Here is a 24,519-nt window from a genome sequence, read left to right on the forward strand (position 1 = left end):
TAGAGGTCTTTTGAAATTACAGTACAACTGTAACTCTTAGTAGATTCTGATCTAATTTTGATATATGAGATCTTCAGTTTTTACTGTATTTGGTTGTTTAAAAGGTGGTATTAAATTGTTCAATCCAAAAACAATTTTTGGTGTGTTGCATGATATGTTACATGTGTGTCCTTGAGCTTTTTATGTTTCATAAGAATGCTTTATTAAGCACAAACACAAAGAAGTATTACATTTTCTAAATACAAGAGATGTTTAATCTTAATATTACACATAGTATGGAGCAAAACACTTTGTATTGAACTGGATCGTAGATTTTTAAATTTTTATTTCAAGACTTTTTTCCTCTGTCTAATGTATTTTATTTACTGCATAGTGAGAGTTCATTATAATAATGGACAGGGACTCGCCCAGATGAGAACCTCCATCTGATGGAGATCTTGTCTGTTACACATTAACCTGCAATATGATCTGATGACACTTCAACACTAGACACATCACAAACATGATTCATTTTTTAACATTTTTTTCTCTCTTTATTTTAAAGGAGAAAATTAATTTTATTTTTTGAAATTAGAGAGTTGTATTTTGTGCTAGCTTTTTTTTTTTTGTTTTCAGCAATGCATTGTATATATTGTAAATATAATAACACACTTCACTGCTAACTCCTATCAATTGCAATGAAAACTATTGTAGTGTTAAAAGAAGAGAGTTCAGTATAATGCTAGTTCATTAGCAGAACTCATAATGCAAAACAGTCTTAAAAATACAAAGAAATGTTGCAAATAATTCCCTCTGAAAGTAAGTAATTTGCAACAATGTTAGGAATGTTTGGCAGTGAAGGATATCTTAAATTCTTTGCCACTGATCTGCAATAATATTCTTTTGTACTATCTTTTGCAGAAGAAACCAGATTGGTCCAAGAAAGGAGACAAGGTAAAAGAAGAAGAAGTTGAAGCATAATCTAAAAATTGCGAAGCATACTCTTTCTAATGTGTATTTTTCACTAAAATAATAATCAGTCATACTCTTTCCATACACATAAAACAAAAATACATTAATCCTTGGCACATGATGATGAGAGTTTAGAAAATATTATTTTTCTATTGCAATTGTAAAACTGAGACCTAAACTTGTCACATCAGCTGTGCAACTTCAAGCAAGTGGATCATCGAAAATGTAAGCCAGATTTTACGCTGTGATTTTGTGTTTTGAGAGAGAGATATGTGAAGAACTCGTTAATGATATTTTTTTGGCCATGCCTGGATTTTTTTTGTTCTTTTTTATGTGGGAATGATTTTATCCATGCACTGACTTAAATGTCTTTCTTTTTTGCATGAACATTTGTTCTCCAGTAGAACTGGCAGATATATAGAATTACAACCATCCCAAATGTTACTCCCACAGTCAAAACTAATGTAAAATGAAATTTATTGTATTGAAATAAGTCAACTTCTGATTGAATCAGAAAGTGATAAATGTACCTTGTACTTATGTTATGATGTTGTAGTATGTATGACCACAGAATATATCATTAAACTTCTATGTTCTCTTCCAATCACCTTGTATGTTTTAGTGTATCCAAATATCTGTTTTATAATGTAAGCCCCTGATCATCCTCCTAGCACCTACTTCAGATAAATTAACCATTCCATTCCCATTACTTTCTGTTTTATGGCTTTTTTAAATGTTGTAAATATATTTGTAATATCCATACCGCTATGTAATTTTTGAAACAAATTTTACTACAATTTAGGATGCATTTTAGTTAATATTGTATAAATTGGTTACAATATCTACAGTGTCAATAAGAAATATATGAAGTATGACTGGCATTTTGAAGGATGCCATTTTGCCATGATATTCTGTTAGAACACTACAATTTTCAATATAGACTTTTTCTTAAGTTTCTTAAATATCCTACCCATAAATAATATAAAAGCAACAAAACTATGGAGTTCCTTCATCAAGCTTTACTTTATCTTACTTTGCACTGTTTCCATGAAAACTAGTGTTTGATCTTGTTCCTTGGTGATATATAAAATGTTTCAACAGTTAACTGTCATCAGAATGTTAATAATGCTCAAATACTATGACTACAATTTGAGAAGTATGGGAACATTTTGCAGACATCAACTATTACAGTTCCTTAATCTTCCACTGTTCAATTGTAGCCTGACTGAAGAAGGTCCATTCCAATGTAACTGAAAGATTTGACTGAATTAGTAAAACTTGGTGTTCATGACAGACTATGAGTACAGTCCACTAAGCATTTTAAGCTCTTGCATACTGCATTCTATCAATACCATTTACCTAGTAATAAGTTATTGTTTGTAACAGAAATACCTCCCCATGTAGGTGGGGGAAGTAAAATAACACCCACAATATCCCCACCTGTTGTAAGAGGTGAATAAAAGAGGCCCCAGGGGCTCTTAATTTGGGAGCATGGATTGGCGACCATGGGGCCCTTAGCCGAATCCTGGCTTTGCTTCCACTTACTTGTGCCAGGCACCTCACTTTCATCTATCCTATCTGACCTCCCTTGGTCAACTCTTGTTCTTTACTGACCCGACTCTATTAGGTTTGCAAATCCAAGGAAGTCTTTCATTTTCATGCCCTTCATGTCCCTTGTCTTTCTTTGGCCGACACCTTCATTTTTCGAAGTGTAAAGTTTAAATAGAACTTACTGAGCGTTGCAAAGATAATTAAACATATGTATGTATACAAAACACAGACAAAAGCTAAGAGGAACTGAGAGACAAGAACAGCTATAAATGCTTGAAAGGATAAAGCAAACATCCACATTCATTGAGGTCTATAGCTGTGATATGGGAAATGTAGGATACGAAGAAATGTGGATAAACATGGGAAAAATGCAGACAGAAACATAAACAATTGCATTCATTTGTCAATGTTGGTAAAGCTATATTCTAATTTCTAAACAATAAAAGAAGATTGTGTTATTCTCATATGTTAAGTACTCCTAAGGCTAGGAGAATCTATCAGCGCACTAACAAGGCCCTTTGTGATCAAGAGAGTATATCACACTTGTAAGGAACTGGACTCAGTCTCCCAAGAGTTATTTTAATTTCACCTGCTTTTTAAGCAACACTCCTTCGTAGGAACTGTGGTTGTCTTTTGACGGCATTACTGGTACACAAGCTCAACGCAAATTCAACCAGGTGGCATTCAGGCAGAAATCTAGGTTCCTTTTATTGGCTCAAACAGCCAGTCTCTTGCATGAACCCTGATGCTAGTAAAATTGTCGTCGTTCTTTCCAAGAAATCCTTGGACGAGAACCAAATGACAGTCCCAGCTAGGGGACTTAATTTCACTGCCGCTCCCTTGAAAATTTTGACCGAGGAGTTAATTACTTCGACTGAGGCAGTTATCCACAAATTACCTATGGATGAGGCTGATGACAGGAATGTGTGAGACTAATAAGGTCTGCTGCGGTATCCATACCCAATTTAAAAATAGGCGAGAGGAGAGCTCTGAAGGAATTCAAAGATGATTATGAACTGACAATTCTCTCAGCTGGGAAGGATAATGCAACTGTGGTAATAGACACTGATGGCTATAAGATCAAGATCTTGGCTATGTTGCCAGAGCCTGTTTACAGACTGAGTTCATATGACCCTACCACTTGTGTGTCCAATACCACTGTGGAGCTCTTAAGGCAGTCCTCAGTTTCAATAGAGGAGGTGGTGGTGGTGGTGATTATTGTTTTAAGAGGAAGTACAAGAAGGCAACCATCCTCTATTTAACAATCAGAGGGGAAAAATGGAAGGGAACCAACAGTTTGACAATGAAGGTATCAGGCAAAAGACAAGCACCACGAAGGGCATGAAAATGAAAGACTCCCTAGGCCTCGATACCTAATACCATTGGGGTCGGAAAGGAACAAAAGTTGACCAAGGGAGGTCGGATAGGATAGAAGAAAGTGACGACCCTGGCACAAGTAAGTGGAAGCATTGCCAGGACTCAGCTAAGGGCCCAGTGGTCACCAACCCACGCTCCCAATTTAAGACCCTGTGGGGCTTTCAAAAGAGGAGGCTAGACATCTGACTCAGGGGAATGCACTGCCACCAAGATTATACAGATTACCTAAAATGCATACAGAAGACATTCCCCTCAATAGTTAGTGCGTTAAGTTCTCCCATGTATGCTCTGGCTAAATATCTAAGCAAATTGCTTCAGTCATATATAGTACATACCGAATCATATGTTAGAGGCTCTTTATATTTTGTTAATAAGTTGTCAACCATAATCATCCAACCCACACATTTCTGGAGAGTTTTGATGTGGAGTCCTTGTTCACTAAAGTGCAAATTGACTGTGTTATGTCTCTCATTGAGCATCTGTTCCCTGAGGATCTTACTAAGCTATTTCACCACTGCATGACTTCTAGCTATTTCTTGTGGAATGGGCAATTTTATAAAGAGATAGATGGTGTGGGTACGGGAAGTCCACTTTCGCCAGTAGTGGCTGATATTTTTAAAAAGCATTTTGAGGAGGAGGCTATTGCTTCAGTGCCCATTAAACCGACGATTAGTGGAGGTATGTTGATGACACATTTGTGGTCTGGACAGCGGAAGGTCCTGAGAAACTTAAACTATTTCTGAACACCCTAAATCAGCAGCATCCTTCTATTAAATGTGTTATGGAGATGGAGTCAAATGGATGCCTTCCTTTCTTGGATGCTCTAGTAAGAAAGAAATCAGATGGCTTCTTAGGACACACCGTCTATCATATTAGCCTACCCGCACAAATTGCTATCTCTCTGCAGATTCTCACCACTATCCAGCACAGAAACAGGGCATTCTCACGACACTCACCATGAGGGTGAAATGAATATGTCAGCCGTCAAATATCCAGGAGAAGATGGACACACTCAGTGTCACATTCAAGGGCAATGTTTACAATGATGTACAGATTCATACAGCCCTGTATCCCATCCGCACTACCACAAACTGAATTGCCAAAGTTCCCCGCAAGCACAATATAAAAACTGTGTTTGGCACCATCACAAAAACTGCTCATGGTTTAGGTAAAAGCAAGAACAAATTTTCCTCACTATTACACCGTGGGGTGTACAAAATTCCCTGTACCTGCAGCAATTTATATATTGGCCAAACATGTCGGTCCATTGGTATTCGTATCAAGGAACACCAACGAAATATCCGTCTCAACCAGCCAGACAAGTCAGCAATAGCTGAGCACACCTAATCACTGCAGAGGAGGTTTGGTACTGAATCCAGGCTTTTATCACACAATCTGGTAATTATAAATTGCATACCACCACGTCTCCTACCCTACCGGCCAACATTCTGATGGTGAACTTTTTCCATCAACGGACTCGAATTGGCTAACCTTGGTGTCACACCACATAGACTTCATGCCTTACAATCATGGCCACCAGGCAGGCTACGAAGAACTAGAGAGAAGGTATTTAGTGGTAGTGGTAGTGGTGGTGATAAAAATGAGTTAGGGAGAGGGTGAAAGCCTGTGCCGGTACATAGCCTGCTCCTCTCGAATAATGCCAAGGGGTCTGTTCAAGGCTTAATATCATCATCAACTGTGTTGTATGCCCTCACTTCATATGAACACTGCAGAGAGGTATGAAATTGAACCCAGGCTCTTGGCACACTATCTATAGATAAGAAACTGTATCCATCACCTCTCCTACCTTGCTTGCCACCATTCTGATGTTAAAAATTTTTCCTCTGATGGGAGTCGAACTAGCTAACCACAGGATCAGATCACAAAGATGATCATGACCACCAGGCAGGTTATGAATGAATATGATAGTGTGTGAAGACACTTGTCCTTGTCCTTTGTTGTTTTAATGTCTTGTCCTTTTTGGTCCTTTCTGCTGCTCTCTCTGCATATACTACTGTTTATCTTTATATGCATTTACATTCTCCTTTTAACTTCCTTCTGTGATAGTATACATTTTCTGGCTCGTTGGCCGAATGGTCAGCCTACTGGCCTTCGGTTCAGAGGGTCCCGGGTTCGATTCCCAGCCGGGTCGCAGATTTTAACCTTCATTGGTTCATTCCATTGGCCCAAGGGTTGGGTGTTTGTGCTGTCCCCAACATTCCTGCAACTCACACACCACACACAACACTATCCTCCACCACAACAACACGCAGTTACCTACATGTGGCAGATGCTGCCCACTCTCATCGGAGGGTCTGCCTTACAAGGGCTGCACTCGGCTAGAAATAGCTACATGAAATTATTATTATTATTATTATTATATATTTATAAACTTTCTTTTCATTATGTATATATATAATTCCCTTTGTTCAGCCTTCTGGTTTCAGTTTTGGGACAATCTGAGTCACCCTTGTAGAAAGAGATCTTTGTTAATTGTAATTTAAAAATTTAACCCTCAACTGGTATGTATGTAACTAACAGTCATGGTATCTTTAAATACAAGAGCAGTTTTCTGTACTGGGAATCTGCTTTCTTCAGGTAGGCTCTATAACATTCTGTTTTAACTAACTTTTATTTATATCTCAAGAATGATGAAATTAAAATTGAATTATTGAAGGACTTCAGTAGAGCAGAGTGAACAGTATGTGATACGGACTTCTCCCTGAGTGTCTGTCTGGAAGTATGCTCATAAGGTAGTTTTCTCCCTTAGATTTTTTCCATCATGATTTGGCAGCATATCGGGCATTTCATATTTTTTTCAACTATGGTTAAACAATCATATTGCTTCAATATTAGAGAATGGAGCATCATGACCAAAACCCCAGTGTGCTTGGTGCACAAGACACTTATTTGATAACCTGTGTAGCTGAGGTGTGTATTGTCATGTCTGTGGTTAAATGCAAGAGGACAGTTTAAGCCCTAACTTTGCCACAAATACAGGTGCTTCTAAGTGAAATCAATTTGGGCTTGGACTGGGGAGGAGATAGTTGACGATGATGATGATAGTATCCAAATCTACTCAAATGTTGAAAGCACTCCAGTAGGAAGCAGCCACAATAGGTCTAATGCCTGTAATGAAGTCTTCAGGAGATAGTTACGATCTACAGTTAAAGTAAAAAGTCATGGAAATCTAATTCTAAGGTGGTTGAGAGTCAATCTCTCTTCTCAATTGTCCTCATGAGCTAAATGTATCCCTCAGGCTCCAGTTTAAAAGAAGGATATATAGTTAAACAAGAACAATTTAAGCAAAGGGGGTCTTATAGAAAATATGAATGCAAGTGATACGAATAGTTAAGAAAAATGGAAGTGAAATAAGCATTATACAAGACAGACCCTTCTTATAGAAAGGGGAAGCTGATTTTTTGTGGAGGAAAATAAAAGATGAGCATGAAAGAAATGAAACTGGAGATTAAAGCATGCTCATCTCTCACAGCCACTTTCTTGAGAAAGTTCCAAAGTAGAACATCAATTAGGGTAGGCTTACAGCAGATACTGGTCTGAATTATTTTCTTCAAGATATACAGATCTGAACATTCATATTGCTTTTATTTAATGAAACAAGAAAATTTCAGTCACTCAAAATAGGCTATATCATACATTCTGTAGCTTGGTCATATTTCAACTTGTAGTAGTATTCAGTTGTACATCCTTACGCAGTGATAGAGACTTCAAAAAAAGTTTTTATTTCAGTATTTTAAGACTAATCACATCTATTAGCGTTAACTTTTGTAACCAAATCTGTGAGTTTATGACCTGATCAATATTACATATTGCAACGATATAAGAACTTCTATTTTGCAATTTAAATAATCTTTATTTTTACAAGATATACTGAAAAGAATGATTAACATTTCACTGCCAAAGTGCAAGATATGTAGAATAAATCATAAGTGGTATGTACACCCTTGGCTTTTACAACCTGTCATATTGATCTGGACAAGACATCAAATAACATTTTAATGGTGTACACAGGAATAACCTTCCATAAAACATTCGCCCATGTAAAAAGTTCATCAGCATTTGCTGGCAAATGATTGTAATATTGCACCTATTTCATATTGCCCTACATATTTCAGTGGGTGAGAAATCTTGTAAATAATAAATCTTGTAAATAAGAAGTCACATGTGGTCACTGCTACATGCAACCCAGCATTGTCTTGCTGACCTGGGGGGTCAGTCTGCAAGAATGCAAGCCCTTCTGGTCGTACAACAACACTGACAAAATGAGCACTTATTAATGGTGGTAAGGATACACACTGGAGATGATTTTCTATCATACCTAACAGGTCTCTAGACAATACTTCACTTGCATTGTTGTATACATACAGTCCTTATAACACAACTCACAAAGTCCTTACCTGACAGGGATGTGTCCACTATGCTTTCCTAACCAGAAGTGTGAGTTATCAGTAAACAAGCTATTCTGGCATTTCTCCTTCCAATCATACCATTCAGTACACCATTGAAGCCTGCTATCTTGCACTCATTTGTCATTGATTAGCCTTTGGAGAGGGCAACAATCCTGAAAATCATACTGTAATAAGCAACAATTAGCTGTTGAAGAAGACAATGAATAATGTGTTTCTATTCACCATTGTTGTACTAACACAGCAGAAGAAGCACCAAGTCCATATACCTCCTTACGAGATGATGGTTCTTTTTAGTATTTGTCACTTGTTGGATGTTCAGAATGTTCTCTCCATGTGGTATGTCCTTCTCCAAATCATCTCTACATACTCAATGACCATTAGAGAAGCACTGCACCTCACCGACTATGCAATTTCTGCAACAACACAATACATTCTCTCAAGTCAACAACACAACATCTTTGAAACCTGCAAACTTGATTGTATAGCTGTCTTATAGTATCCTTAATACGAAGCATGTTTTTTAAAGTAAGTACCATTTTGATATAGAAAATAAGTAATGCAATTTTTTTAACTTTTTAACCTTTTTTTTTTTACATGTAAGCGTATACCTTAAACTATTTCTCAACATAAATTCCAAGCATATTATGCCACTTGCCATATCCTGAAACCAGCTTCTGAATTCCATTCTCATAGAAATCTGCCGCCTGATGTACCAGCCACTGCAGCCGGGTCGTTTTTAGGTCATCATCATCGTCGTGGTGCTGACCTCCTAACTAAATGCTTTTTCAAGTGCAGGAACAAGTGGTAGTCACCAAGTCTTACAGTAATGACAGACGGTCGCCCACTACACTTCTCGTCGTGACATTAGTACAGCCTTTAAATGCTCTAACTTATTTTCTTGGCATTCCTTCACTCATAGTGTGTTCTCCATACACTTCACTAATCTGTCAATGAATTTCAACAGCTTTCACGTCTTTTGCATTTAGAAAACGAATCACAGAGCAAACTTTACACTCGGCGGGACTGTTAATTGTCGGAGGCATTTCCAATACACACAGACAAACCTAATTATGGGCAAATGCTTCCATAATGGCGTTTGTGGCTAGCATACAGATGAACGTGCTGAGCGTGCATGCTCTGAACGATGACCGATGTTCTGTAGCGCCCATATTTTAAATCGGTAATTACTTTAAAAACATGCCTTGTAGCAGTCACTGATCGCCAGTAAACAAGTACTGATAAATTCGATCAACCACTACAATGTGTTCAACCAATTATCACACACTTTATATTATATAACTTTGCACCATCTAATGGTTCCAGATTTATAGTACGGTACCAATTATCACACACTTTTATTATATAACTTTGCACCATCTAATGGTTCCAGATTTATGGTACCATGTAGGGACAATTGAGAATACAATGTTGACCAGTTCTTTACAGTAAACCTATCTTGTAAAATTCACATGTTTAGCATGATTCTTTATTATATTAATGAACAGTTGTGCGCTAATATTGTTTCCCATTGAAGACTAAATAATTCAGACCATAAAATGTCAAAGAAAATATGGAATATTAAGTTGATGAACCTACCTCTATCTTAAAATTTCCCATTAAGTAATTGTCAGCAGCACCAATGTTTTCTTTCTCATGGTCCATCATTCTTTTCCTCTCTGCCAATAAAAGACTCTTCATGGATTATGTTGTGGTGTTTGTTAATTTCCATCTCGGTCTGACCCAATAAGTCTCTGTTCTTCTCGGGCTGCAAAAGATATATAATCAGTACTGCAAAAATAAGTTATGACTAGTTAATAAGATTCAATGAGATACTGAAGAATCAAGTTAAACAAGGAAGAACTATGACCAATTTCCTGGAATGTTACTAGTCCTATATGTACGACTGATTTTTTTAAAATTTGGAATGTTTCTGAGTAGTGCATGGAATGAATACTTTAGTCAGATTAGTATGAAATGATTTGCAGGTTGACAAGTAGTGAGTACTGTTAGAAAAACTACAAACTCTGATTAGGACTTTCACAGCTTGAAAAACTTATTATAACGTGTTCAAGGTGTGTGTCCCAAAGTCCATTAAAATACCTGTTGCCATATATGAGACATATATCCAAGACACTTCATAGTACTAAAAAGTGTTCCTGAATTCATTCTGAGAGTTAATTTTCCTTTAAACTGCGTTAAGCAACATTCCAATGATAAAAGAATTTAAAATGCCGTGCTCACTCATAGCCTTCAAGTTTCTATGGACTGAGGTGACGGAGAGCAACCAGGTAGGTTATTCAACACTTTGATACCATTGTAGTTTTTTTCTTTTTTTAAGTGATGAGTATAATTCTGGATGTCAGAAATGTGACTTGTTTTGGTCGTGTCTTCTTATGGATACACTATTGTATGTTTTGCAGGAATTAAGATAAACTATGTGATAGCATCGTAAGTGCAAGGAAAATACAGTGATAATACAACAGTTCAACCTTATGCTGTCCGCTGCACTTATCATGTTGGCTCTTACGATAGTTTACCATGGTCAGAACTATTGATTCAACCTGCTTTAAGGGTAGCAAAATATGTGCCTCAGCAGCTTCTTTCTGCTCTCCTGTAAAGTTAGTGAAATATCACTTACAATAGTTTAACTCTGACATCCAGAATTATGGGAGGTATACATATGTTTCTTTTCATATTTTATTTTTTTTCTTTCTCAAGCACTTTATGTACTGAGCAATTTCTTTGTATACAGCAGTCAAAATTAAAATTAAGAATAAATAAATAAATAAATAAATAAATAAATAAATAAAATAAATAAATAGATAGATAGATAGATAGATAGATAGATAGATAGATAGATAGATAGATAGATAGATAGATAGATAGATAAATAAATAAATTATCTTCATAACTAATTCTCAAAATCATGGGATACAATTGTAATAGTAGGCCTTGCTTTCATTATGCCTGAAAATTTGTTTTTGAGGGTAGGGTAAAATTATTTCTTTACTAATAAATACAATATAATCATTTTTCATCAGATCCTTAATGCTGAACTTCCCTTTTAAATATAAATTTCAAAGGAAGAACAGAGAGTGAATGAAAAATATAAGAAATCATATATCAAGTCAAGTAAAAGCAAATTATTTCATCATAGTATATTGAGTTAAATATTTGGAGACAGTGAATAAATATTCGTCAACGTTTTTCCTGACCAGTAAAGTATGCATTTCTATGGAGAAAGTGTATATACGAAGTTAAGGGACCCACTAATTTAGTGGATATTACACTAATCTGAAAATCAAATGTTGCATGTTTGAATCTCTTTCCTTCTTGACATTTCCCACTTCAAATTGCAGGGTCTGCTCTTCTAGAATGCTGTCTCCACTTTATCCTGTTGTGAGCATCAGATGAACTTAGCCTTGAAGCTTGTGCATACTGCTGCTGATTGTGTGCAACCATCTTTATTTCGGCCTTCCACTAGGTCTTTTCCCAATTATCTCAAAGTAGAATGCTATTGCTGCCACAGAAGTGGGCTATGCTCTCCTCACATGCCCATACCATTGGAATCTCCTTTCCAACATATTTTTGTCAATGAAGGTCACTCTCATAATTTTCATGATCTTCTCGTTTTATTTTGTCCAGCCAAGTGACTCATAAAGACAGCATTTTTACTTCCATCGTGTGCATGTTTGAATTTCTCAATCATATTTATTTTAATTTCATTTATAAAAAAATATCTGCTGTATTGGCAGCATAAATATTGTGAAGCAGAGAAGAACTGTAATGTTGCTTTGAGTTATATATATGACTTTAGGGTTGTTTTCAACTGTTTACCATTGTCTAAAAGCTTTTCTCTAATAATATTTCACCACAGCCAGTCAATTCAGCAGAGGATTACAGTATTTGTCAAGGCAAATGAACCTTCCTGCTTTGAAACAGGTCAATATAATGGTATTATAGAGAACACACCCAAAGGATAGTTCTGGAAGTTTAAGGAAATATGTTTCACTACAGAGGGCTCAGACTAATCTCCACTGAGAAGAAAGTGAACTGCTAATTGTTAATTGCAATATTTTCAAATTGGTGTCCGACTCATTGGCTGAATGGTCAGCGTTGAAGCCTTCGGTTCAGAGGGTCCCGGGTTCGATTCCCGGCCGGTTCGGGGATTTTAATCGCCTTTGATCAATTCTTCTGGCCCGGGGACTGGGTGTTAGTGATTGTTCCAACACTATCCTCTTCATATTCAGACAACACATTACACTACCAACCACCACAGAAACACGCAATAGTGATTACATCCCTCTATATAGGGTTGGCATCAGGAAGGGCATCCAGCCGTAAAACAGAGCCAAATCCACATGTGCGACACAGTTCGCACCCGTGACCCACAGGTGTGGGGAAAAATAAATTGTAGAAGAAGAAGAATTTCAAATGGGTATCTGTTTTCCATGGATGATGATGATGATGATGATGATGATGATGATAGGTCAATACACTTCTTTACATCCTAGAGCACTCAACACAATGCTTGTACACATGCTCTGGCTGTACAAATTACTGTTTTGTGGATGGATAAGTGTATATGGGACAGGTATATTACACAGATTCAAAGGACAAGGTCCAAATAGATGTAATAATAACAATAATAATTTTAATTTTCACAATTTGTTTTATGTCGCACCAACACAGATAGGTCTTATGGCTACGTGGGATAGGAAAGGCCTAGGAGTGGGAAGAAAGTGGCCATCACCTTAATTAAGGTACAGCCCCAGCATTTGCCTGGTGCGAAAATGGGAAACCACGGAAAACCATCTTCAGGGCTGCTGACAGTTGGATTCAAACCCACTATCTCCTGGATACAAGCTCACAGCTGCGCACCCCTAACCGCACAGCCAGCTCACCCGGTAATAATAATAATTATGTTATTTGCTTTACATCCCACTAACTACTTTTACGGTTTTCAGAGACGCCAAGATGCCGGAATTTAGTTCTGCATGAGATCTTTCATGTGCCAGTAAATCTATTGACATGAGACTGATGTATTTAAGTGCCTTCAAATGCCACCAGACTGAGCCAGGATTGAACCTGCCAAGTTGGGGTCAGAAGGCCAGCACCTCAACATTCTGAGCCACTCAGCCCAGCGATCTTGACTGAAGGCAGTATGTACTTATACTCGCAATTTTCCGCACCGTTGCTCTCGTAAGTTCAGTAATTGTTCATATATAATGTCTCCGACACGCACATCTGAGTTGATGACAGTAACTTAACATGCTTGGATTAAAAGTCCCTCTTGTAAAGACTAAGCATTGCAGGCAGCAGTTTGTCTGGTTTGATGGCCGCTAAGTCAAGATACACTCTTTTAACTTGCCTTGAGTTTGCCATGCAATCCTAGCGTTTTTTGTCTTAGCTGTAGTACAGCTCAACTTAGACCTTTTCCTAGGCAGGCCCATAATCCATTGTTATGATTAAAGAGTTAATAAAAAAGCCTGATGTTCATGAAAAGTTAATCAGGAAAGAGACCTAAGGAAACAGAAGAGGTTAGCAAGACTGTTACACATAAAGCAGAGGACTGTGGTGTGCCCAGGTTGCTAATAGACCATTCAATTAGAAGAACACAACAAGTACCCAAGAGAGAGAGAGAAAATAATCTGCAGAATGCAACACTGTCCTATGACAAACAATTAAAATAACCACTATACTATTAACAACGGTATGAAGGTGTGCTTGCAGAATGAAGCTAAACCTCCGAATGAGCTGGAGCTGGCCAATGTTCTGTTGAATGAACATGCCCTAACCAGTTCACCTGCTCATTGTTGGGTAATTTATTTCCCAAGTGTTTTTGGGGTGATATCTTGAATTTTATTAATTTGAAATACTTTCTCTAAAAAGGCTCTTCATCAATAATAAATTTACTCTCAAGTTTTCATAATAATCGTCTGAACATTTTACTGTTCTTTAAACAGTAAATACGGAAACCATAAAATCTTACTGTAATAATAATAATTATATGCCCTCAGCTACTGTGTGCAGGCATTTTTAATATGATTCCGTTTAGGCTGCCTGCACATTAATTTCAACATTCCATTTTACTCTACCAGGGGGCAGATTAAACAGGATCTCTCTTTGAAGACACTTATTTTGAGCTATCTATTGAAGACAGACATATGCTTTTGGTTACTTCCTGATAGGTCTAGTTAAATTCTAAAAACAATTTCCTTACTGTACCGCTACGGATTACACAGCATCAAAAATAATGGGAATAATAATGAACATCATAAAGAAAATTTAAACTTCATGAGATTTGATAAAGTTAAATAAAACAGTCACACATGATAAAGACTGTAGAAACAGCATCAGGATATAAATACCAGGTTAACCAACATAACGACTAAAAGAAAGGAGATGGGAAGCAGGCTGGAAACCATACGAGGTCTGTGAAAGGTAGTTTATTGCGAGGAAAATGAGATTAACGGTGATCCCTTCCTGAACACTCAAATTTAATGATTATTAAGGTACAGTGAAACCTCGTTAACCCGGACGTCCAGATAACCCGGACCAGTTTTGAAAAAGAAATTATGTTTTTCAGCGTAGTAAATGAAGACTTGTTTTACAGATGATAAATTGCTATTCTCGGTAGGTACATTACTCGAATTCTCTTGCCAACGGGCGAGTTCATTGCACTCACCCCACCTGCTGTTGCTACGCAGCAGACTGGTGACTCAGCCCTCTCCTACCCCCACCCGCGCCTCGCACTTGACATTGACTAAGAAACACCGTTCCTCAGTTGCGCTGCAATCTTGGTAGTGTTCGCGAGTTTTCCTAGCTTCACGGTGAGGTACAGTATCGTTTTGCTGTTTCATTTGCTCGTTGTCCGCGATGGCGACATAACGTAAAAACATTGTTGTGACTATGGAAAAAAGGATGGAAGCATTGATAAGGGAGAATCGTTAAAGAATATTGCTGCTGAGTTTGGAGTAGGAACATCGACCGTATCTGATTGGAAAAAGAACAGAAATTGCATTGAAGACTTTTGTTTCAAGATGATTTCTAAGGACAGTTTGCATAATCGGTGTAAAGCAAAAACTGCTAAACTAGAAACTCTAGATGAAGCATTGTTTGCCTGGTTTTGTGCTGGAAGAGAACATGGTTTGCTGATTTCTGGACCCATCATCCAACAGAAAGCATTGAGTTTGAACAAACAGTTGCCCCATGGAGATCCAAATTTTACAGCTAGCCAGAGATGGTTGGATAGATGGAAAAAACTGCATGGAGTGCGTCAACTTACAATCACTGGGGAAAGCTTCTCAGGTGATGTTGAAGCAGCAGGAGAATTTAAAAAAGAGTTTGAGGACTTTATTAAAAAGGAAGAATTGACGCCAGATCAAGTTTACAATGCCGATGAATCCAGTTTATTCTACCGGATGTTGCCAAGTAAAACGCTAGCCTCAAAAGTAGAAGATTCAGCCAAAGGGTATAAAAAAGGGAAAGACCGCCTCACCATAATGGCTTGCAGTAATGCGTCAGGAAAGCACAAACTTCCTCTCCTTATAATAGGGAAGTCTAAAAACCCCCATGCATTGAAAAATGTGAAACAAGATTCATTGCCTGTCGTTTACAGATCACAAAAGAGTGCTTGGATGGTTAGTGACATTTTCAAACAATGGTTTTTCGAGAATTTCGTGCCATCAGTAAAAAGATATTTGACAAAGTGTGGCCTTCTCAACAAGGCGGTTTTGCTGATTGACAATGCACCTTCGCATCCGTCTGTCAATGAACTAGTCAAAGTTGAAATTTCAGTGAAGTTTTTACCACCTAATGTAACTTCTCTTGTTCAACAGATGGACCAAGGAGTTCTAGAAAAAATGAAAAATGTGTACAAAAGGCAAATGGTAAGTCAACTGGTAGAGAACGAAGGAGAGCATGGTGTGGTAGAGGTGCTGAAATCTTTTAACGTAAAGACTGTTCTTTATATTATTGCAGAAGCTTGGGACCAGGTTGGTAGAGAAACTTTAATAAAGTCATGGAAAAAGTTGTGGCCTGGTGTGTGTGACTTGCCAGAAAGCAACATTGAAGAAGAAGAAAAAATAAGTGTGGAAGAACATTTTATAGACATTTTTAAAAATATCGATGGCTGTTCCAATGTTGATGAAGAAGACATTAACAACTGGTTGCAAATGGATAATGACGGAGGTTATAAACCGATTACAGATGAAGACATAATTGCATCATGCAGTGTTACTGAAAATGAAAATGAAGAGGATTCAGATTCAGACAGTGTTGATGAACCAGCTGTGGTTATGACCCACGCAGAAGCAGTAGCAAACATTGAGAAATTGATGGTGTATTTCGAGAGTCAAGCCAAAACATTGCCAAATGAACTTTTACTGTTAAAGCGAATGCGAGATCGCGCTGCTCGTAAGCGATGCACTAAACTGAGACAGCAGAAGCTCACTGCCTTTTTTACTACCAACTAGTTTGTAGCTATATTGAGTATAGTGCAAATACATAGGCTATTACAGTACATAAAGTGTATGTGTTTTTAGGTGAAAGTGTGTCAATAATAATTTCTAAACTCCATTAAAAATATTTCGGTGATTTATATGTTGTTGTTGTTTTCTTTTCGTTTTACCGTCATTCTCTGGATAACCCGGATTTTCGTTAACTTGGATCGGCCCTGGTCCCAGTTGATCTGGGTAAACGAGGTTCTACTGTACAAACAAATTCAAAATAGCATATTACAGTGTATGTGCTAATGCACCAACGTTACAAAAAATATTTCTACCTTGGTTCTTTTAGAAACAGTATTTACAATTATTGAATTATAGACAATGGCAGTGTATTTACATTTAAAAAAAAAATTAAATCAACATTAAAATTACAACCTGAAAATAAGGAAGGGTCCTTCTTTGAAACATTTACAAATGACAGAAAGCAGCAAAATAATAAAATTTAACGCAGAGGCCAGTTTAGTTGCAACCTCTCCTGAAACCCTTCAGTGAAAGGCGCATAATTTCAAACTAGCATACGTTAAATTGCTACAGAGTTACTGGAGGCATCCCCGAGGAGGGGGGGGAGAACAAAAAAAAAAAAAAAAACACATTACAAACTACTTAAAAGACATGAGAACAAAGTAATATTTACATTAGATTAGAATATTCAAATCAAGAAAAGGGGATTACCTCCATAAACAAAGGGGGTATGACTAGCCGCGAGGGCTAAGTCATTAGAAGTTAAAAATAGGTGAATGGAAGACATCCCGGGAAACTCCGGCGCACAAAAATTTTAAATTGAGAATTTACATTTAAAAGTTAAAATCCAAAACATGAACCAAACAGTGCTCACCTCGGAGGGCCGGTAGTCCGATCACAGGACAGACAGAGGAGACCTCTGCTCCCTTTGCTGGTCACAAATCAAAGACAACAGAAACAAGCTTGGCCCTGGCCAACTCGTTAGAAGCCGGAAGTGGGGAAATCAAGAGATAACCAATTAGCGCACGGGAATTACACTCGAGGCTCTTATATTCGCCAATAAGAAACTCCTTTATTCTAGCCAATCAGGGCTCCGAAATTCTTGATGAGAAAAGATCATTACAATTTCCAGAAACTTCTTTTCTGATGCAACAGGAAATCACTAGAAGCATCTTACCAACACAGGCACATGCAGCTACACCCTGCCCCAAAAGTTATTACCTTGCTAATTACACTGTTATTTACATTATAAAATCTTACACAATAACCAAATTCATTTAGTAGTGTTGCAGAATAATAAAATAACACTAAATATTTTATATGCATAATTTCAAGTTATATGAATGATTTATGGGGTTCACATTCCCAAATTAAGACAAATTTCCAAAAATTCTTCTTCTTTGTCCTCCCCTACGAACCATGTGACCTTGCCGCGGTGGGGAGGCTTGCATGTCCCAGTGAAGCAGATAGCCGAGCCGCAGGTGCAACCATATCGGATGGGTATCTGTTGAGAGACCAGACTAACGAATGGTTCATCAAAAGGGGGGTAGCAGCCTTTCAGAAGTTGCAAGGGCGGCAGTTTAGATGATTGACTGATATGGCCTTGTAATAATACTTAACATGGCTTAGCTGTGTTGATACTGCTACACAGCTGAAAGCAACAGGAAACTACAGCCGTAACTAACTCCCGAGGACATGCAGCTGTCTCTGTATGAATGATGTACTGATGATGGTTTCCTCCCTGGTAAAATATTCCGGAGGTAAACTAGTCCCCAATTTGGATCTCCGGGTGGGGACTACATGAGAGGGGGCGATCATCAGGAAGATGGATACTGACATTCTGCGAGTCGGAGCGTGGAATGTTAGAAATTTGAATCGTTGCGGTAGATTAGAGAATCTGAAAAGGAAGAGGGATAGACTAAAGTTAGATGTAGTTGGTATAAGTGAAGTACTTTGGCAGAAAGAACAGGATTTTTGGTCAAGCAACTACCGAATTATCAGCACAAAATCAAACCGAGGAAATGCAGGAGTTGGTTTAATAATGAATAAGAAAATAGGGCACTGGGTAAGCTACTATGACCAGCAGAGTGAAAGAATTATTGTCGTCAAGATAAGACACCAAACCAATGCCCGCCACAATAGTGCACGTCTATATGCCTACTAGCTCAGCGGATGATGAGAAAATCGAAAGAACATATGAAGAGATAGAAGATTTAATACAATATGTAAAAGGTGACGAGAATCTAATTGTGATGGGAGACTGGAATGCAGTGGTAGGCCAAAGAAGAGAAGGTAATACAGTAGGAGAATTCAGATTGGGACAAAGGAATGAAAGAGGAAGTCGGCTGGTTGAATTCTGCACGGATCACAAATTAATCCTGGCTAACACTTGGTTCAATCACCACAAAAGATGGCTGTATACATGGACAAGACCTGGAGACACTGGAAGGTATCAAATAGACTTCATTATGATTAGGCAGAGATTCAGAAACCAGGTGTAGGATTGCAAAACTTTCCCAGGAGCAGACTTGGACTCTGACCACAACTTGTTGGTCATGAAATGCCATCTGAAGCTGAAGAAATTAAAGGAAAGAATGCAAAAAGATGGGATCTAGACAATTTGAAAGAAAAGAGCGTGAGGGATTGTTTCAAGGAACATGTTGCAAAAGGACTAAATTAAAAGGCTGAAGGAAACACAGTAGAGGAAGAGTGGATAGTCATGAAAAATGAAGTCAGTTAAGAAGGAAGAAAAGATCAACTATGAATCAGTGGATAATTCAGGAGATACTAGGCCTGATTGATGAACGACAAAAATACAAGAATGCTAGAAATGAAGAGGGCAGAAAAGAATACAGGTGATTAAAGAATCAAGTGAATAGAAAGTGCAAGGTAGCTAAGGAAGAATGGCTGAAGGAGAAGTGCAAGGATGTCGAAGGTTGTATGGTCCTAGGAAAGGTAGATGCTGCATACAGGAAAAGGAAACCTTTGGAGAAAGGAAATCTAGGTGTATGATAAATAAGAGCTCAGATGGAAAGCCACTTCTAGGGAACGAAGACAAAGCAGAAAGATGGGAGGAACATATCCAACAGTTGTATCAAGGTGAAGATGTAGAGAATTTGGTTCTGGAACAAGAAGAGGCTGTTGATGCTGATGAAATGGGAGACCCAATTTTGTGGTCAGAGTTTGACAGAGCTGTGAGCAACCTAAATAGGAGCAAGGCACCTGGAATTGATGACATTCCATCTGCATTACGGACTGCCTTAGGAGAAACCAGCATGGCAAGGCTATTCCATTTAGCGTGTAAGATGTATGAGACAGGAGAAGTCTCATCTGATTTTCAGCAGAATGTTGTTATACCTATTACCAAACAAGCCGGCGCTGACAGGTGTGAAAACTATCGCACCATTAGTTTAATATCTCATGCCTGCAAAATTTTAACACGTATTATTTCCAGAAGAATGGAAAAACAAGTTGAAGCTGAGTTGGGAGAAGATCAATTTGGCTTCAGAAGAAATGTAGGAACACGTGAAACAATCCTGACTTTACGTCTGATCTTAGAGGATCGAATCAAGGACAAGCCCACGTACATGGCATTCGTAGATGTAGAAAAGGCATTCGATAATGTTGATTGGCTCAAGCTATTTAAGATTCTGAAGGTGATTGGGATCAGATACCGAGAATGAAGAACTATCTACAATCTGTATAAAAATCAGTCTGCAGTAATAGGAATCAAGGGCTTCAAAAAAGAAGCAGCAATCCAGAAAGGAATGAGGCAAGGCTGCAGTTTGTCCCCCCTCCTTTTCAATCTTTACATAGAACAGGCAGTAAAGGAAATCAAAGAGGAATTTGGAAAGGGAATCACAATCCAAGGAGAAGAAATCAAAACCTTGAGATTTGCCGATGAAATTGTTATTTTATCTAAGACTGCAGAAGATCTCGAGAAGCTGCTGAATGGTATGGATGAAGTCTTGGGTAAGGAGTACAAGATGAAAATAAATAAGTCCAAAACAAAAGTAATGGAGTGCAGTCGAACGAAGGCAGGTGATGTAGGAAATATTAGATTAGGAAATGAAGTCTTAAAGGAAGTAGATGAATATTGTTACTTGGGTAGTAAAATAACTAACAATGGCAGAAGTAAGGAGGACATAAAATGCAGACTAGCACAAGCAAGGAAGAGCTTTCTTAAGAAAAGAAATATGCTCACTTCAAACATTGATATCGGAATTAGAAAGATGTTTTTGAAGACTTTCGTGTGGAGCATGGCATTGTATAGAAGTGAAACATGGACGATAACTAGCTCAGAAAGAGAATAGAAGTTTTTGAAATGTGGTGTTACAGAAGAATGCTGAAGGTGAGATGGACAGATCAAATCACAAATGAAGAGGTACTGAATCGAATTGGTGAGAGGAGAATGATTTGGCTAAATTTGACAAGAAGAAGAGATAGAATGATAGGACACATCTTAAGACACCTAGGACTTGTTCAGTTGGTTTTTGAAGGAAGTGTAGGTGGTAAGAACGGTAGGGGTAGACCAAGGTATGAATATGACAAGCAGATTAGAGCAGATATAGGATACAGTAGTTATATAGAAATGAAAAGTTTAGCACAGGATAGGGTGGCATGGAGGGCTGCATCAAACCAGTCTATGGACTGACGACTCAAACAACAACAATTTTAAATATCACACTCAGTCAATCTTTCAAGGCAAAACAAATGAACATATTTTACAAAATCAAACAGAACAAACTCAAAATGAAAATGATGACTCTTGTCCTCAGTAACGTACTTCGTCTTTTCTTGAGGTTTTCCGAAATAAAATAAAGTGATACACATCATCATCATTTCCCAACTCCAGTTTCCTGGGTGTGGTGTACAAGCGCTCGCCATCTCCTTCTGTCTTCATACATCTTCTGATCCAGTACATCCTCCCACTTGTATCCTCTCTCCTCCACATCTGATCTTACAGTCTCTATCCAACGTTTTCTTGGTCTTCCCTGTGGTCTTCTTCCTACGAGATTAAGGTCAAAATATTTTCTGGTAGGTCTCTCCCTGTTAATTTTCATTATGTGCCCATACCAGTGAAGTCTGTGTTTCTTTATGACACTAATAATAGGAACCTCAATACCAGCTACTTTCCTATTCTCTTCATTTCTGACCTTGTCCTTTCTGGTTGTTTGGTTCATGGTTCTAATGAATCTTGTGATTGCATTTGTGGACATTGAAAAAGCATATGATAGTGTTCCTCGAAACAAGATATGGGAATGTCTGGAAGACCTAAAGGTGCCAAAGTACTTAACTGACGAAGTCAAGATGCTATACCAGAAGTGCTACAGCTGTGTCCAGATAGGCAACAGATGGTCAAAATGGTTTGAAACAAAGAGAGGTGTCCAACAAGGAAGTGCTCTGTCACCACTCCCATTTGTAATAGTAATGGACAAGGTCATCAAATCTATCAAGGAAATGGATAGTGAACCAAACGTCCTAGTATTTGCTGATGATGTGCTTTTATGGGGAGAGACAGAAGCTGAAGTTCAGAAGAAATTTAATGAATGGAACAACACATTCAAAAATTTTGGACTGAAGATGAGCAAAACAAAAACAGTGGAAATGACCCTCAACAGGGAAGGAACAAGCTCAAATATATTTCTGGAAGGAGCAAAAATCAAATCAGCTTTCCACTTCAAGTACCTCGGAAGCACAATATCGAAAGACAACACTGTTAGGCAGGAAATACTCATCAGAACACAGAAAGTGATACACAACATCTTTCAAAATATGATTAAACACAGCTGCTTTAACACCATAACACTTACTGACACTTAACCATTTTTCCTATATCTACAATCGTTTGCAAATGCCAAAAGTATTAAGAGTCAAGGTCAAGCTTTTATGCTGTCTACATTTTCTTTTACTGCATGTGCTTTGTTTGAGATCTCTTTATAGTGTATCACCTAGTTTCTAAGTTAAACATCTACCTAACCATTCACCAAATTTCACTGAAATATATTTTGCCATTACTGAGTTACCGTAGAACAAACTCACAGACGTACAACACTCCCACTAACATTCCCCCCCACCCCAGTGATTCAAATCGCACAGACACACGGAAGATTTTGGCAATGTAAGGTCTGGAAAGGGCTGGGATTAGGCAGGTACTACAATACCCTTAATTAATCTTTTCACGGTTGGATTTGCAAATGAGGCCGTGTGTGCCCATTGCTGGATATTTTGGCTTACCCTCAACTGCCTGTTTATAAACTATATTAGTTTCATTCACAACATTCATAAAATTTTCTTGTACACAACAAGTTTAAAAATACTCTAGTTCTGACGATTCTGATGTCATATTAGTATTCGACATACATGGATTCGGTTTCTGGCACAAACTCACTGACAGACCACGTGAAAGGTATACTGACTTCTCTCCCTGCCTGATGGCACTTCGTTACCTCTATCACTTTCCAAAATTTTCCCACACTCCCCTGCATTACTTTCATTACTATGAAAACCCTAAAGAATTTACTCAAGGTGTAAATACGATAACACTCAGAAAGCATGTTGCACAGCTGTGAGTTTATTTTTTTATCCAAAGGTGTTTACATGCAGGTAGCACAAGATAAATGTATTTATTCCACTGGTGTCTAGGGTGCAACAATAAGGTATGGCCAAATTTCCAGGGCACATTCCTCACACATTGACTTACTTGACTTAATTCCTGTTGTTCCTTGTAGAACATAGGGCATCAACAAAGCATCTCCATCTGATCCTGTTGCCAGCCAACCTCTTCACCTCTCCAGGTCTTGCCTTCTTCCATTGCCTCCATGTGTACAGATCTTCGCCACGTTTGTTTGGGCCTTCCTCTACTCCTTTTACCCTGCGGGTTCCAATCCAGTGCCTCTCTCTCAATGGCTTCATTCCCTTTCCTCAACGTATGCCCTATCCATTTCCATTTCCGCCGCTTTATCTGTATGGCCATCTAGGTTTCACCCGTCCTTCTCCATAGCTCATGATTGGAGATTATTTCCAGCCAGTAGATGTTTAAAATCTTCCTTAAACAACGGTTGACAGGGGTCTGCAACTTGGAGGTAATCACTTTAGTCACCTTCCAGGTCTCGGACCCATAGAGTAGAACAGCCGTGACATTACTTCGGAAAATGCGAAGTTTGGTCCTGATAGATATTTTGTTGTTCTTCCATACTGGATAGAGCCGAACACAGGCATCATTTGCTTTTTGTATACGTTGAGAAACATCCTGCACTGCTCCTCCATCTTTGGTAACTACACTGCCCAAGTAGATGAAACTATCCACACCCTCTATAGGTTCATCACTGAAAACAAATGGGTCTAGTTTGTTGGTGTTCATCCTTAGGGCCTTGGTCTTCTTTGAGTTAATCGTTAGTCCCACCTTTTTTTCCTTCTTTTACCAAGTCTTCAATCTTTGATTGCATTTCACCATGTGCCTCAGACAGGAGACACACATCGTCAGTGAAGTCTAGGTCTTCTAACCTATTTGCCAATCCCCACCGGATACCGTGTTTCACATTTCGCGTTACATTCCGCATTACCACATCAATCACCACCAGGAACATGGTTGGCAAGAGGATACAACCTTGACGTACTCCTGAACGTACAGATATAGGCTCAGATACACGGCCCTCATGTATGACTCTGCATGTATAATCACGGTATGTTTCCTGAATGAGGTTGGTAATTTGTGATGGCACTCCATACCGCTTCAC

The 24,519-nt window shown here is 38.2% G+C and overlaps 1 protein-coding gene and 1 long non-coding RNA gene across 6 annotated transcripts in view; one reads left to right on the forward strand and one right to left on the reverse strand.

Moving 5' to 3' along the window:
* The window catches only part of wupA (wings up A), a 112,307-nt gene extending 110,752 nt beyond the window's left edge, over positions 1 to 1,555 (forward strand). For all 5 annotated transcript variants that reach the window (XM_067135919.2, XM_067135918.2, XM_067135916.2 and 2 more), the window contains one exon: positions 901 to 1,555. In XM_067135919.2, the coding sequence (XP_066992020.1) occupies positions 901 to 960 (60 nt within the window). In that variant the 3' untranslated portion in view covers positions 961 to 1,555. The remainder of the gene's footprint in view (positions 1 to 900) is intronic.
* LOC136857328 (uncharacterized) lies at positions 1,407 to 23,621 on the reverse strand. Its single transcript, XR_010858526.2, has 2 exons — positions 23,484 to 23,621; positions 1,407 to 10,074 (listed from the first exon to the last, which is right to left on the reverse strand). It is a non-coding gene; the product is annotated as an uncharacterized lncRNA (long non-coding RNA).
* Between the last annotated feature and the right edge of the window lie 898 nt (positions 23,622 to 24,519).

This window comes from Anabrus simplex, chromosome 1 (genome assembly GCF_040414725.1).
Source record: "Anabrus simplex isolate iqAnaSimp1 chromosome 1, ASM4041472v1, whole genome shotgun sequence".
NCBI lineage: Eukaryota > Metazoa > Arthropoda > Insecta > Orthoptera > Tettigoniidae > Anabrus > Anabrus simplex.